This window comes from Nesoenas mayeri, assembly GCF_963082525.1.
Source record: "Nesoenas mayeri genome assembly, chromosome: 3".
In the NCBI taxonomy this organism is placed as follows: domain Eukaryota; kingdom Metazoa; phylum Chordata; class Aves; order Columbiformes; family Columbidae; genus Nesoenas; species Nesoenas mayeri.
The window spans coordinates 25,379,541-25,393,479 of record NC_137544.1 but is presented as its reverse complement, the minus strand read 5'-3'; the positions used below and the strand labels follow the sequence as shown (position 1 = coordinate 25,393,479).

Genomic DNA, 13,939 nt, shown 5'->3' with positions numbered 1-13,939 from the left:
TCAAAAAGACCACAGGAAAGAAAAGAATTAAGAGTTTACTGAATAGAGTTCAACAAATGTAAAACATATATATATATATATATATTTTATTTTTTTTTTAAATCTGTAATTTCTTAAATATATGCCAACCAGAAACATGTTCCTGATTCAATATATCAGACACAATTCAGCCTCTGTTTGAAAATCTCCAACATGAACCACGGTGCGATGGGGTTGCTGGCCAGGGCAGCACATCCACCCAGCACGCTGTCATAGTGGGTTTTGATTGCTGACCCAACGTCTCTGCAAGGATTTTGGCAACACTTTTAATGCTGCTCAGTTTAGCCAGCCTAATTAATAGCACTTCGATGAGGCAAATAATTCCACGAGCATCAGCACTAAAGAAGCATACAACTTTCTGTGTGGTGGCAATTCTGAACTTTGAATTGAAGCTTTTCCTGCTATCACAGAATTTACAGAGGTTTCTCTTACATGGGTTTTCTAAGAGTATACATCTTGAATGGTGCCCGTCTCTCACTGGAAAACTAACCAAGTCTCTCTCTTCCACCTAGCCACATACTACATTTTTTTAAAAAGTTCATTCTGACAAAATTGGGTCGATGTGAGCCAGCGGAAGGAAAAAAAAAAAAAAAAGAGATGAGTGCATGACTCACTGAAAAGTATAAACAGACAGTGTGATTCCACAGCCCTCATTTTTTATGCTTTTTTTTTTAAAGAATATCACTACAATTGGCACTCTATTCTAGAAATAAAAGCTAACAGAATTAAGTCAAACTAGTAGGATTGATAGAACTCAGTATTTTCTCTCATGAAAGTGGCCAAAACAACATGTCACTGCTTTTCTTTCAATAGCCCACTCCTGCAACAAAACTAGAAATGCACAAGAATCTTTGCCTGAATGTTTCAGCACCTTTCCTGATGCTGGGGGAAGAAACAACCACCAAAACCCCACACCAACCTGGAAATAGATGAAAACAATAGGCAATTGAAATAAGAACCACAGGAGGGCACGAAGACCTACTTGCAGTTAATGTTCAAGGGGAGGAGCAACACCCCCTGCTAAAGCCTTTCCAGTGATAGAGACTTATCAAACTCCAAACCCACTTGGCATAGGTAGAGTAACTAACTGATTACTGTGTTAAACAAAATGTTTCCATAAAAAGACCACTACAAGCAGAAAAGAAAATGAAATCTAGAGACTTTAATAAAATCCGCTGCCTAAGTTTCAAGGTTGGCCAGCATGAGCAGCAGAAATAAGAACACGAGGGAGAGAAGGAAGAAAGCTGCAAAGTAACTCTAGTTTCTGGATTGTATTTGCACAGGGCAGATAGACAGATATATCTGGGTTGTGCAGACCCTTGAGTTGTTGCTGACAAGCTTACAAATTGGTGAGTACTTGCTCTTATGTCAAGTTTCCCTCAGACACCAAAATGGATTTTCGACATACGCATGCTGCCTCAGCTGCTAAGGCTTCTTCAGGAAATTACAGCTTGATATTCAAACAGGAATTAAGTAAACTACCAAGACACAGTACATTACTATGTCCTGTTTCTTAAACACCATCTCTTAATATATTTATTTCACCCATTTTGCAAATCTTTAACTGATATCTGTGCTTTAGAATTAAAAAGTGACACATGGTAAACATAACTCCTAATGCATTCCTGCCTCAAATCTTACTTCAGGCTTCATTTTCTCCTCCTACGTTGTAAACACAAATCAACGGGGAAAGAGTTCATGTTATTTGTTCATTTTCATTCACCAGCTACGTGTCCTCCTTCAGTCGACAGATAAGGGAAACTGCAATCAGTCCTTCCCCACCCTTTTTATACTGCCTCAAAGACCTCAGAAAGAAAAAGGTCTTTCTTCAGGCAAACACAAGCAGAAGCTGCAATTCATTCTTGGTAAGCAAAGCAGTGAAAGAGATAAGGCACCAAATCCGTGAAATAACCCTGCAGCACGGCTGACACAACACTCTCCAGCTCCCCAACGAGGTTCCCAATCACTAGATGATAGAATCACCTGCTTCTGGCCCCTAGAAGTTGGGGGTTTTTGTCTGCGCTGTTGCATGGCTTCAGCAAGAGAGCAGGGGAAGCCCAACCTTTTTTCAGGTGAACACGCTGCTTGGTGGTCAGGACGCTACAAGGAGAATAAGGATTAAATAACATAAGGCAGAAGCAGCACTGAATTCAAGCGTTCTGCTTCCTGTGATGTGTTTGATAACTGGGCTCTCCTACAGGTGTACATACAAACACATTCTGCCCATTTATCAGAAGGGCAAAGGTGAAGAGGGAAGGGTGAGCTTTTCCTTATTCCCTCCCCACCTCCTCTTGTAGAAGTCATAAACTCTCTGAATGACCATCCATAGAGTACACTCAGTGTTAAGGATTTCAAAAGGAGAGGGCACTTGCACACCCTCCGCTAACCAGTGGGATTTCAGACATTAGTTACAGTCCATGGTCAACCACACCAGCCTGGAGCTGATGGGAACCACAGCCACGCTGACACCCCCAGTGAGCTGCAACGCACCCTGCCCTGCGGCCAAGTCACAAGGCGCTCCCAGCCAAAAGCCACAGCTAACTTGTAAACAACAAACTCTTTCTAGGATGCAACCCTGTACATCATGGTCTTAAAATCTACCCCAGAGACACCCACCAGTAGCAGGAGCACTGAGGAAAAACAGAAAGAGCACTCAAAGGGGACACCTTGCCCTAGAAGCACATCCTAACTAGTTGCACAATCAAATGCTGATGAAGCTGGATCCTATTTGGGATTCATGAAGTGCGTAATGAGCTCCAAACCCACTCCGGTGAAGTCTGGTACGGGAACTATCAGCTTGGCATCTCCCACAAAGCCTGCTATCAACATCAAGATGCCACAGCACCTGCTTCCACCTGCGAGCAGGGACAGCTGGTGAGGGCAACAGGGTTTCACAAAGGACCAGTCAGGCAGAAGGGTTGTGGGGAAAGGGTCTACAGGAGACAGAACAAAAATGACAGTAGAGGCAACAAAGTTTAAAGAGCACTTGATTCCATAGTACTTAGAGTACAGTAGTGGGAGGGAATATCTCTGCCTTTAAGACTGGCCAAAAAAACACATTCTACAATGAAACATAGATTCATTGCAGTTAAATGCATTTGCCATTCGGAGGGGAAAAAAAAAAGAAAGAAAGAAAGAAACACACATGCCACACATTTTTGAATATCGCTAATGAATTTGCAGCATGCATTTTTCCAGTATACAAGGTTGTTGGAAAGAGGTGGTATCTTTTTTTAGAACAATTGATATAATCATAAAAATTATTTTAGAACTACAGATGTATAATCTCTGCCTACAAACCCTGTCTTATCTGTGCATATCACATGGAGAAGGGGATGCTATCAATTTACTACAACAATACACCTCTTACAGAAAGAAAAAAAAGTTAAAAGTAATTACTTTCTTCCAACTGAAGCCAAAAATCAGCAGAACTCAGCTGTTACTAGGTGGGATGTTTGGACTACAAAAAAACCTAGCACTAGAATATATTTCAAACCATATGGACTTCAAAATCTTCTGAACAATCTCACGGACATTAACATGAAAGTCAGACTTCATATGGGACACCAGACTAAGTTCTCCCTCTGCTCCCAGATGGTGGTCTTTCAAATGCGATGTCAAAAGGTATAGTATTTTCTTTATGTCTCAAGCAATACAACAGAATCTGAAAGCTAGCAGAAAAACTAAGGATATTTATCTGGTAACAAACTTATGTGGAGCCTTCAACACAGTGTTCTATGTTTAGAGGAATGTTAATACAAGGACCCAATGTTGCTTCTCCACAAACCATTACTTATTTTAATAATTCAAGCATCTGTTGCACACTAGCACTAATTAACTATGCTCAATGCACTGCAGTTGTAAAGTTGCAGGTCTTCTTAGAAAGAATTTTAGATAGCATTTTTCATACTTTAAAAAAACCCTCTTAAACTTTCAGTAAAACTACCTTTACTGTGTCTTTATATATAGTCTACTTCAATTCCACACAGTGGCATAATTCTCTCTCTGATATTAACTGGAGGTACATGCTGCTCAAATCATCTAGTGCATATTCTTCAAGGATTTACAGCAAGGTGCATAAAAACACCATGACACTATCAATGTTAAAAGTAGAACACAATTCAATATTTGAGCGTAAATGAAGAGTGAAAAACATGAAAATTCTAGTCACATAATTAAAAACAAAGCTAAAGCAGGCAAAATCCTTGATATGCTCTCTACAGAATACTAGTATAGCTGAGGTTGGAAGCAAACAATGGAGATGATCTGATCTAAACCCCCTGTTCAAAGATTGGAGACTCCACAAACTCTCTGAGAAACCTGTGTCAGTGTCTGACCAAAGATGTTTTCTTATTTCAGGTGAGATTTCCTGTGTTTCAGTCTGCACCCATTGCCTTTTATAATGTCATGGGGCACCACTGAGAAGAGTTTTGCTCTGTCTTCTTTACAGCCTCTCATCATGTATTTATACCCATAAGCCCCCTGCACCTTTTTCTTCTCGAAGCTAAACTATCCCAGCTCTTTCAGCCTCTTCTTATATGACAGGTGCTCCAAGCACTTAATCATCTTTTGTGGCCCTTTGCAGGACTCAGTCCACTATGTCCAGGACCCTCTTCTGGGAAGCCCAGCACTGGACACATTACCCAGGTGTGTTTCCCCCAGTGCTGGCCAGAGGAGAAGGATCACCTGCTGCCAATGCTCTTCCTAACACAGCCTAGGATACCATTGCCTTTCTTGGCCATGAGGCTTACGGTCACCCTGTCCATCAGATCTCCCAGGACCTTTTTCTGAAACGCTGCCTTCCAGGTGATTTACCCCCAGCCTCCCCAAGTGTATGCAGAGCTTTGTATTTTTCTTTATCAAGCTTTATAATATGCCTCTGTGCTCATTTCTCCAGCCTGTCAATGTTCCTCTGAACGGCAGCATAAACGTCTTTCTTACCAGCCACCTCCAAGCAGATGCCTCAACATGCCAAAGTCTGTTTCCTGAAGTCCAGGGTCATAATGGTGCTTTTTGCCCTGGTCCCTCCTCTCAGGATCCTGAACTCCACCATCTCGCAGTCACTACAGCCACTGCAACCCTGACCTTCACATCTCACCCTGTCTTTTCTTGTTTATGAGGTCCAACAGAGCACCTCTGTCCACTGACTCCTTGATCATCTGTATTAGGAAGTCATCAATACACTCCAGAAAACTCCTGGATTGCTTATGTCCCATTGCATTGACCTTCCAGCAGGTGTCATGGTAGTTCAAGACCCACATGAGGACCCGGGCCTGCGAACATAAGGCTTCTTCCAGTTATCTGAAGAAGGCATCACCTACTACTTCTTCCCAATCAGCCAGTCTACAGCAGACACCCAAAACAATGCTACCCACTAATCTCAACCTGCTCTCAGCTGGCCCATCATGCATCCCAAAGCAAAGCTTCACATATCCCTGCACATCCATGTGATGGGCAACTCCTCCTGGCCTGCCATTCTTAGAGAGCCTCTATTCGTCCACCATAGCACGTCAGTCATGTCACATATCTCACCACATCTCTGATCCCAATGAGATCCATACATTTGAAAAAAAAGGAAATAAAAGTTCTACATGTTTACACCTTAAGAAGGGATGGTTACAATCCATAAGGAGAAATGCATGATATCATCTCTTTCCACAGCAGACTACTGGCCATTGACCAAGGAAGCATCGTCCAGGTTTATGGTTTCATAATGGGTGAAACCATAGTAGAATAGTGAGATTCGGTCACACTTTTGGTTTTTGCGTGTGAGAAAGAGGTGTGGTATGGGAAGAACAGAGAGGCTTTTTCTTAAGGAGCTTTCACAAGATTTTGGTATGATAACAGCACCCTGGATTTCACCACCACATGCAATAAAGAGATCCAGGCACTGCCCAAGACAAATGCCAAGCAGCAGCACACCATCAGCTTCTCCAAACCAAAAACTGGGACACAGGAGGAGGCCAGGGTTTAACCAGGCCTCTCAGGGAAGGGGTCTCATATCAATCAAATAACTCTACAGAGAAGCATTATCATATAACACAAAGAAGAAAAATTATAGATGACAGATACAATCTGTAAGCTCAGAGAAGCAAAATGCTTCAGAGTTGCATCAGATTAGGTTTAAGAACGCTACATAAAAATAATCCCCAAAAGAAGAAAGTTCAGCAGACTCTTAAACTTAACTAAGTGCATAAACAAAACTTGGAAATTTTGTTTTTTGCCATTTGAGTTTTCACATAAACAACATCTGCAAAAAGTCTCATGGGAAAGTGGTCTTTATCCTTTGAGAACAACGGAGCAGCCACAAGACATAACAGCAGCAAAACTAGAGTTATAAGCTATTTCCACCACCCACCAATGCAAAGAATGCTAGTGATTGAACGTAAAAGCCAAAATATAATACTGCATTCAAAGGTTCATAAAAAACCCATATTTTTTTCTTACAAAATATTGAAAAAAATATGCAGAGATCTAGTTTTGTACTGCACAGAGCAATTAAGTTGACAGGATGCATTGGCCCTTAAATTCTAATGTATAGGAGTAGGAAACAACATTTAATCAACTACAGGCTGATCTATAGAATTGAAAGCATTTTATTTTTATCTGACACTTTTCATTAGAGAACCTATTGAAAAGTATCATGCAGAATGTGTTATTTTCTTCTATCAAAGCAATTTGCCAGAAAGCCTGCTCTTTGGTGAAGTATAGTTTTTGACATGTAGCAAATTATATATTACACATTACAGCTTGAGTTGAAAAAGCCTCCAAGTTTCCACTTCTAAGGAAAATAAAAATGGTCCAGGTTTAGAAAAAAAAACACGTAAGCTACATTTTTTAAGTCATTCTATGCACACTGGTGACCACACTGTTTTTTTCCAATCAAATCAGGTACACCAAATATTCAAGGGAAGACACTTGGGATCCAGTACAGGAGAAGGAATTATTTAAGCAAGTTAAGAGCCACACTCTACCACTGGTCCTATACAAAGTCCTTCCTCTTGAGACCAAAGGGTGCAGCTCCTTAATTTGTCTTGTAAAGCAGAAGTGGTGAGAAGCATGCTGTCTGCTAGAAATTGCTGTTCTGTGGGAAAGCAGCCACAGAAAAGGCTTGAGAGACCTCAATATTGTAGAAAATCACCAGCAGCTGAAGAGTTCACAGCATGCTCCTCCAGCACATCCATCCCACCACACTGGCTCATCCTGCAGGAAGGGCAAGGGCAGAAGAGGGAACCTGGGAGTCAGCAGAAAGGAAAGAGCAGAGTGGGAAAAACAGAGAAAAAAAGTTTACAAGGGTAGTCAAGAATCCAGCACAGAAGGGACAGGAGAGGAAGCGGAGAGTCAGAAACACACGGCAGACAGAGCTGTTTGGGTGGGAGGAAGTAAGCAAGATCCTGGGACATCAAGGCTGGGGGAGGATGGGAAAGTATGAACAGGCAGGGGAAAGAGTCTGAGACACCAGCTGTAACAGCAGAGAAAGGTCCCTGTCAACACAAGCACGAGTTCTCCATCAGGCAGCTGAGGAAGGGATCCAGGGATCCATCAGAGCTGTTAAGGAGACCTGGGGAAAGAATTTATGTCCTGAAATAGGAAACCACCTAAAAAAATTTGTATGTACCTGTACAAATATAAATTATTAACTTGCAATCCTGAGAGGCTTACAGGTATAGCTTAGGGAAAAAAAAATATATTTATATTTGTAGGGACCAGGGGGTCAGAGAAACCGAGTTAGCCCATTCTTTTCCTGGTCAATGTATCCATTAATGCACAAGGAAGTAAACAAGGGGAGGAGTGGAAACAATGGGGGCCAAAAGCATCTCCTTCTGCTTCTTGGACATTTCAGAAGTCTTTCAGATGAACCCTTCTCCCCTTAGAAAGAGGTGAAGAATTCTACCATACATGTTGGTCAGCTAACACAACAAAAACAAACCCAATAAAGTAATTATTTCAAAGTAATTCAAGTGTATTCAGGATATTTCAGATTACTCCCATAATGTACAACAGAGCAATATTGCTGAGTCTTCCCAATAGTCCTTTCCCATCAAGATGCTATAACAATTCTTTAAGTTGTCTTCCGTCTTTTCAGGAGACTTCCGTGTGTGTCTCTTTTTGTGGCAGCACCCTAACATAGGCCTTGCTTTACTCTCCTCTGGAATAAATAGAGGTTTTCAGCATTCTAGCAAAGACTGCAGATTAAAAAAAGCCTAAGACTACTTCTGTAGCTCAAAACAGAGGTTTTAGAGTGTACCAGAGTGTATTATTTTACTGGCGTAAGGAGCATACTAACCAAAGAACATCTTTCATTGCTATTTAAAAGAAATGAGGGCAGGGAGAAACAGGAAAGAAGGGAAGAAGCATGTGCATCCAACACAAATTGCCCCATTAACTTCAGAAAAGTGCAAGTCCATGTATTTCAACATGCCACTTGCTGATATTTATCTACCTCGGAAAGCTTTACATTTGAAGGGATGAAAAACATGTGCAAGTGGAAGGAAAGCAGCTGCCTAGAGATAAAACCATCACGTGTGTCTCAGACCTGCCACATGGCAAAGCTGGGGAAAGAACTTGCCAATATCTGCTTGGTTTCAGAAGTGTTACAAGACCTCCTGCCTGCTGAAACAGCCATTTCAGGCCACACTTGCCCACGATGGGAAGATGAAGTCTGAACTACCAGTGCTTAGAATGAAGATCAGGGCAGCAGAGTTGGGGTCTTCCTCCTCCATCCAATTACCACAAGTTCTGCTGGCAAGTCACAGAATCCACAAGGTGATTCCTCTTCACTATTTCAAGGTGAGCCTTTACAGCAGCAGTTTCCTAAGGAGGATTACAACCATCTCAGTGACACAAACACCTTATCGGTGTTACGGGATATATTACGGCATCAGCGCAGCCCACAGATGATTCACCAGGAACCGGCACAGATCACTGTGAACTTCAGGACTTCATCAAGTACAGGAAAACATCGAACTAACCAGCCACTGAGAGTTACACACATCTGACTTGCTTAGGCCTGAACTGCGCCCAAAACCAGTTTGATCTAGTGTTACCGCCTTTATGCACATAGAGAATAAACTTAATGGAGGTAAGACTAATAAAATGCATTACACTAGATTAAACAACCTCTAAGATCTATGCTGACCTAACAGTTTGTTAATTATATGCCCTAATGATTTCCCTCATGTTTTCTCCACAAGAGGTACGGTGTACCCCAGCTTTTTGTACTTATTTCCAATTCTGTATCCGTATTTTGCATTGACACTACCCTTTTAATGAGAATGAGCAGTGTACCCTATAGCTACCCTCCACAGCAAGAACTTCCACTATTCTCCTGAGCCAGATTCCTACAGTAGAACTTTTAAGACCATTTGCTGGTAGAAATGTTAAACAGGGCTCTCCCCCTCCATTTCCAGCTTCAAGAGATTAGTTTTACATCCAGGATTGCAGCTATATTTTTGTACCCAAAACTCCTACAGAGTCGACACTTACCTGAGATGATGGCACTATATTCCATTTATCAGAAAACATTAATAAGAAACTGACAAGAAAAGTTCATAGGTCTGTGCAGGAAGCCCTCATAAAAATGCCTTCCTGCATTGCTGACAAGGCAGAAAGTACTCAGGACAGATACTATGTTTCTGTGGTTGTATTTCATCAGATTCCTTCAAGTCCAGCTAAACACCCACAAACGTATTCCTACAGTATATTTAGGCACTCCTGTAATCTGATCCATGCACATACAAAAATCTTCTTTCTAACTTCAACTTTTGCTTGATTCCACTGCAATGCCAAGGAACTCAGGGTATTTTTGTTTGGTTTTGTTGTTTGGTTTTTTTTTTTTTACCCCCTCAGCTATTTTTTACATGTATAGGACTCCATATACACACAAATATAAGCAATGGGAAGAAGCAGTCTTTTTAGCTATCACAGGACAAAAAAAAAAGCTATTTCACATATTACAATTCAAGGAAAAGGAGAAAGAATGAATAGTTGCAGTCTACTTGCAGAAATGAATAGCGTATATTAGGAAACTTCTTTAATATAGTACCATGAACAACAGACATTTACACCCATGGTTTACATTTGTACACAGAAACCTGTTTGAAGGGGATTTATTATTATTTTTTTAAAACAGAGTCACAGGTCTCAATGGGATTTTGGTCACAAGCACATTTGATATCTCTGGAATAAGTGTACAATCTTGAAAGCCAACACTAAGAAGAAAGTCCAGTACAAAAAGAGACTCCCAAGTCTGGTCTGTGCACAAAGCTGGCAGAAACTGCTGGAAGTAAAAACAGCACCCACACAGAGGCTAAGTAAACCAGTTTTGCTCTACTTCAGAAGGATAAAGAGCTCAGTCACAACAAGATGCAAACCTGGATTTTCAAATGAAAAAGTCAAATTTAATCCATCAGTTCAACTGAAAATCTTTTGCTACTGTCTGCAGGAAAATTTCTCCACCATGATTACTCTTAGCACCTAGACTGAAAAAAACAGTTTATGCAAGAGAACTGAGTTTAAAAAAAGAAAAGTAAGACTGTTTAAGTTTTGGTATGAACAGACCAACTTTGATTCAGAGGGAAACAAAGGTGCTTTTGAAAATTTCTCTGGCTAGTAAGTTCAGTTTCTTGGATTCCAAGAACTAGTATTAGTTCACACACTTTTAAGGTGCAACTTCCAGATAACACCTCCCCTTCCAGCGTCAGACTCTACCAACCACAACTCAAAAAGCTTTCTGAGGCGTCCAAAGTTTAAAGAGGAAACACTGAAAAATGCCCTCGGTTCATCAAGTCAAAAGCTGATCACGCCTCCCACTCACTGTGTGTATATGGAGTGTAGAACAGTGCCTCGCTGGAACTGCTCTGATGTAGTTTCTCTAGCAAAAGGAGCAAGTGCCAGCCAGCAAGTCATGCTGGCAGGTACCACCCTGATGTCTCAAAACCATGTTGAATTGAAAGTGAATTCTCCTGTAACAACACTACCAAAAAGTATCATGTACGAAAATTTTGCTATGTGTTTCATGCAAGAAGGAAAACAAAACTATGTGAGACTTAACACGGAGGAAAACAAAGAGCTTATTCGTCTCTTGTGTTTGCATGAAGAAGTTTCCAGGAGTGGAAAGCAGAAACGGGAACACTGTTGTTATCTGCTACAGGGTTTTGTGTTTTCCCATGTACAGCGCAGATAGTATCTATCGAAAGGGGAAAAAAGGGGAGGGTTTAATACCCTCCAAGGTCTCGTAATTCCAATGACGTGAATGTTAATCACAACATATTTTCACATCTTGTGACTCCAGCCCTCGGCCCTCCAAACAGCACTTTTTCTCCCAAAAGACGCGCAACGCCAGGTTTTGCTCGTGAAAGCTCATTTACCATCAAACTACCACGAAATGCTAAACCTTAACTCGAGACTCGGGCTCTTCCTGTAACTCCTGGGGTTACTACCCCAGGCTGACCGCCCCGGCCGCCCCACGCCGAGATGCCGCCGCAGTCGCAGGCCGTCCCGGAGCCCCTCACCGCAGCCTCGGGGCGGGCGCGGCGGCGCCTCACCCCGCCGGGCCGGCTCACCTGCGGCCCCCGCCCCGGGCCGCGGCGGCGCTGGGACGGGACTGGCCCCGGTGCCGGGCGGCCGCCCCGTTCCCGCTCCCCGCTCACCTTGGGCAGCTCGCGGAGCTGGTTGGCGTCCAGCAGGAGCTCCTCCAGGCTGCGGCTGTAGCGGTAGATCTCCTCGGGCACGGCGGCCAGCGAGCAGTGCCGCTTGTCGATGGACTCCACATGGCGGTTGCACCGCCACAGGGGGATGCAGTGGAACATCGCCCCGCCGCGCGGCGGGGGGGGCCGGGCCGCGGGGCGGGCGGTGCCGCCGCTCCCCGCCGCCCCCTCCTCCCCGCCGGCCGCAGGAGCCGCTGCTCCCTCCGCCGCCGCGCAACGCGGGTCCCGGCGAGTCGGCGGCGGCAACCCGCATCCAGCGCGCCGCCGCCGGCGGCGGGAAGCGGCCCCGGGCGAGCGCGGCGGCCCTGGGAGAACAATGGGCAGGAGCCGGAGCGGGGCGGGGGGCGTCCCCCTACTGCTCCTCGGCGGCTAGCTGCCCTCTCCGCAGGGGCATCGCGGGGCGCCGGGCGCAGCGCTGCTGCTGGCGGCCGCGCATTCCCGCGCCTGACCCGGAACACGGGCGGCCTCTCCCCCTCCCTCCCATCCCCTCCCCTCCTCCCCCGTCCCGGCTGACATCAGCGGGGCCGGGCCCTGCCGCCCCGCCCCGGGCCCGCCGGCCTGCCCGGGGAGGTGGCCAGCCGCCCGCACCCCCCCGCGGCGCCGCCTCGCCCGCGGGCAGCCGGGGGCGGGCGCCCGCACAACTTTCTGCCAAGCACAAAGCCGCGCCGGCACGGAGTTCCCTCGGGTGGGAAGTGTGAAGCCCTGCCCGGGGGCAGGTGGGGGTACTGCGGCCGGGGATTCGGGCATCCCGGGCGCCACATCCGCCGCCCTCAGCGCTGGGCTCCCCGCAGCCGCCTCGGGTGGGTTTGCCAGCGCTGCGGGCGGTGGTGCGGGCACTCACGGGTCTGCTTGCGGCCAAACCGTGTCACACCGTTCGAAGTGATTTGGAATGCTGAGAACCGGTTTGGGCCACTCGTTTTACCAACTTTCAGACATGTTCCCTACCTGAGCTGCTCGCAGACGTCACCGAGCGAGAATGCGCACAGACCACACTAACGTTTTCTTTCCAATTGCTGGAACACGACACTATCTGGAAAGTAAAGTAATAAAATGTATGGGATACTGTCTAGGTACCATGGCCGTGGATGATGTTTTTCCTCTCAAACTACATTGCTGTGGCATAAAAATAAAATTAAAAAAAAAAAATCAATATACCAACCTCAAGGCTTTCTGACCTAAGGTTTTTAAAATCCGCTTTCAAAAGAGCTGATTGTAAGGTCAGAAGGGTTAGCAAAGGTAAATACAGCGGCGGCCCTCTGCCTGTGTCTGCTGGCTCCAGCACCCCACTCATGCCTCCCTGAGTGGGGCCATGTGCTGAGCTCCAGTGACAAAAGAGTCTCAGAGTCTCTTGTCTCTCTTGTTGCATAATAGCAATTTTGTAATCTACACAGTGACATACAATACTTTTCAAAACAGGCACTTAACATCAGAGCTCCTCTTGAAATATTATTCATTTCTTGCATAATTATAACAGGGTGCAGATACAGAAATAGAGGAGAGGGGTAAGTTTATTGTAGCCGTCCCTCTTCTTCAATCCCTGCACAGTACTGACTTATAAAATTATGATGCATTTATTGTTGTTTTTTTCTTAAATCACCTGATAAATCTTGCAAGTTACACTTGTTTAATTTCTGTGGGAATTGCAGTGATCTACCTGGTTTTGGTTTTATAAAGGACATTTTAGGACCTTGTGTACCGTCACTCTTTACTCACCTATAAAATGAGAAACTTTTAAAACTGTTTAAACCTTACATTTTCTTGGAGTACCTTAAAAAATCTATCAGAACCTACAATTCCTTTCTTTGATCAAAATATCCAGGAATTGCAAAAAAATATGTTGTACCTCCCAACATGACTAAATAAGTATGTAAAGAAATCTGCTAGCCCACCGGCAAAGAACTGTAAATATTGCTGACCTGGTAACAACTGTGGCTTTTTTAGAAAGCCATGGGAAACAATCTGACTTCTGACCATACCACAATTAAAAAATGTGTGTTGGAGACAAAATGTCAGCATTTCACCTCAGAGGACCATAACTGAATTTCGAACGTAATTGTCATCCACTGTAAGTGTACAAACCACTTATATCACTCACAAACAGAATGTAGCAATTGATCTTTTTCATCCTGCACTTCAGAGGAAGATCATTACCTAATGATTACCCTTCTGATCAGGGCTTGGAGGTTTGTGTT

General features: G+C 44.2%; 1 protein-coding gene across 1 annotated transcript in view; it reads right to left on the bottom strand.

Moving 5' to 3' along the window:
- The window catches only part of LRRC1 (leucine rich repeat containing 1), a gene marked incomplete at its 5' end in the record, with an annotated part of 69,460 nt that extends 57,611 nt beyond the window's left edge, over positions 1-11,849 (bottom strand). The window contains one exon of the mRNA XM_080341897.1: positions 11,691-11,849. Within this exon, the coding sequence (XP_080198023.1) occupies positions 11,691-11,849 (159 nt within the window). The remainder of the gene's footprint in view (positions 1-11,690) is intronic.
- Positions 11,850-13,939: the final 2,090 nt, after the last annotated feature.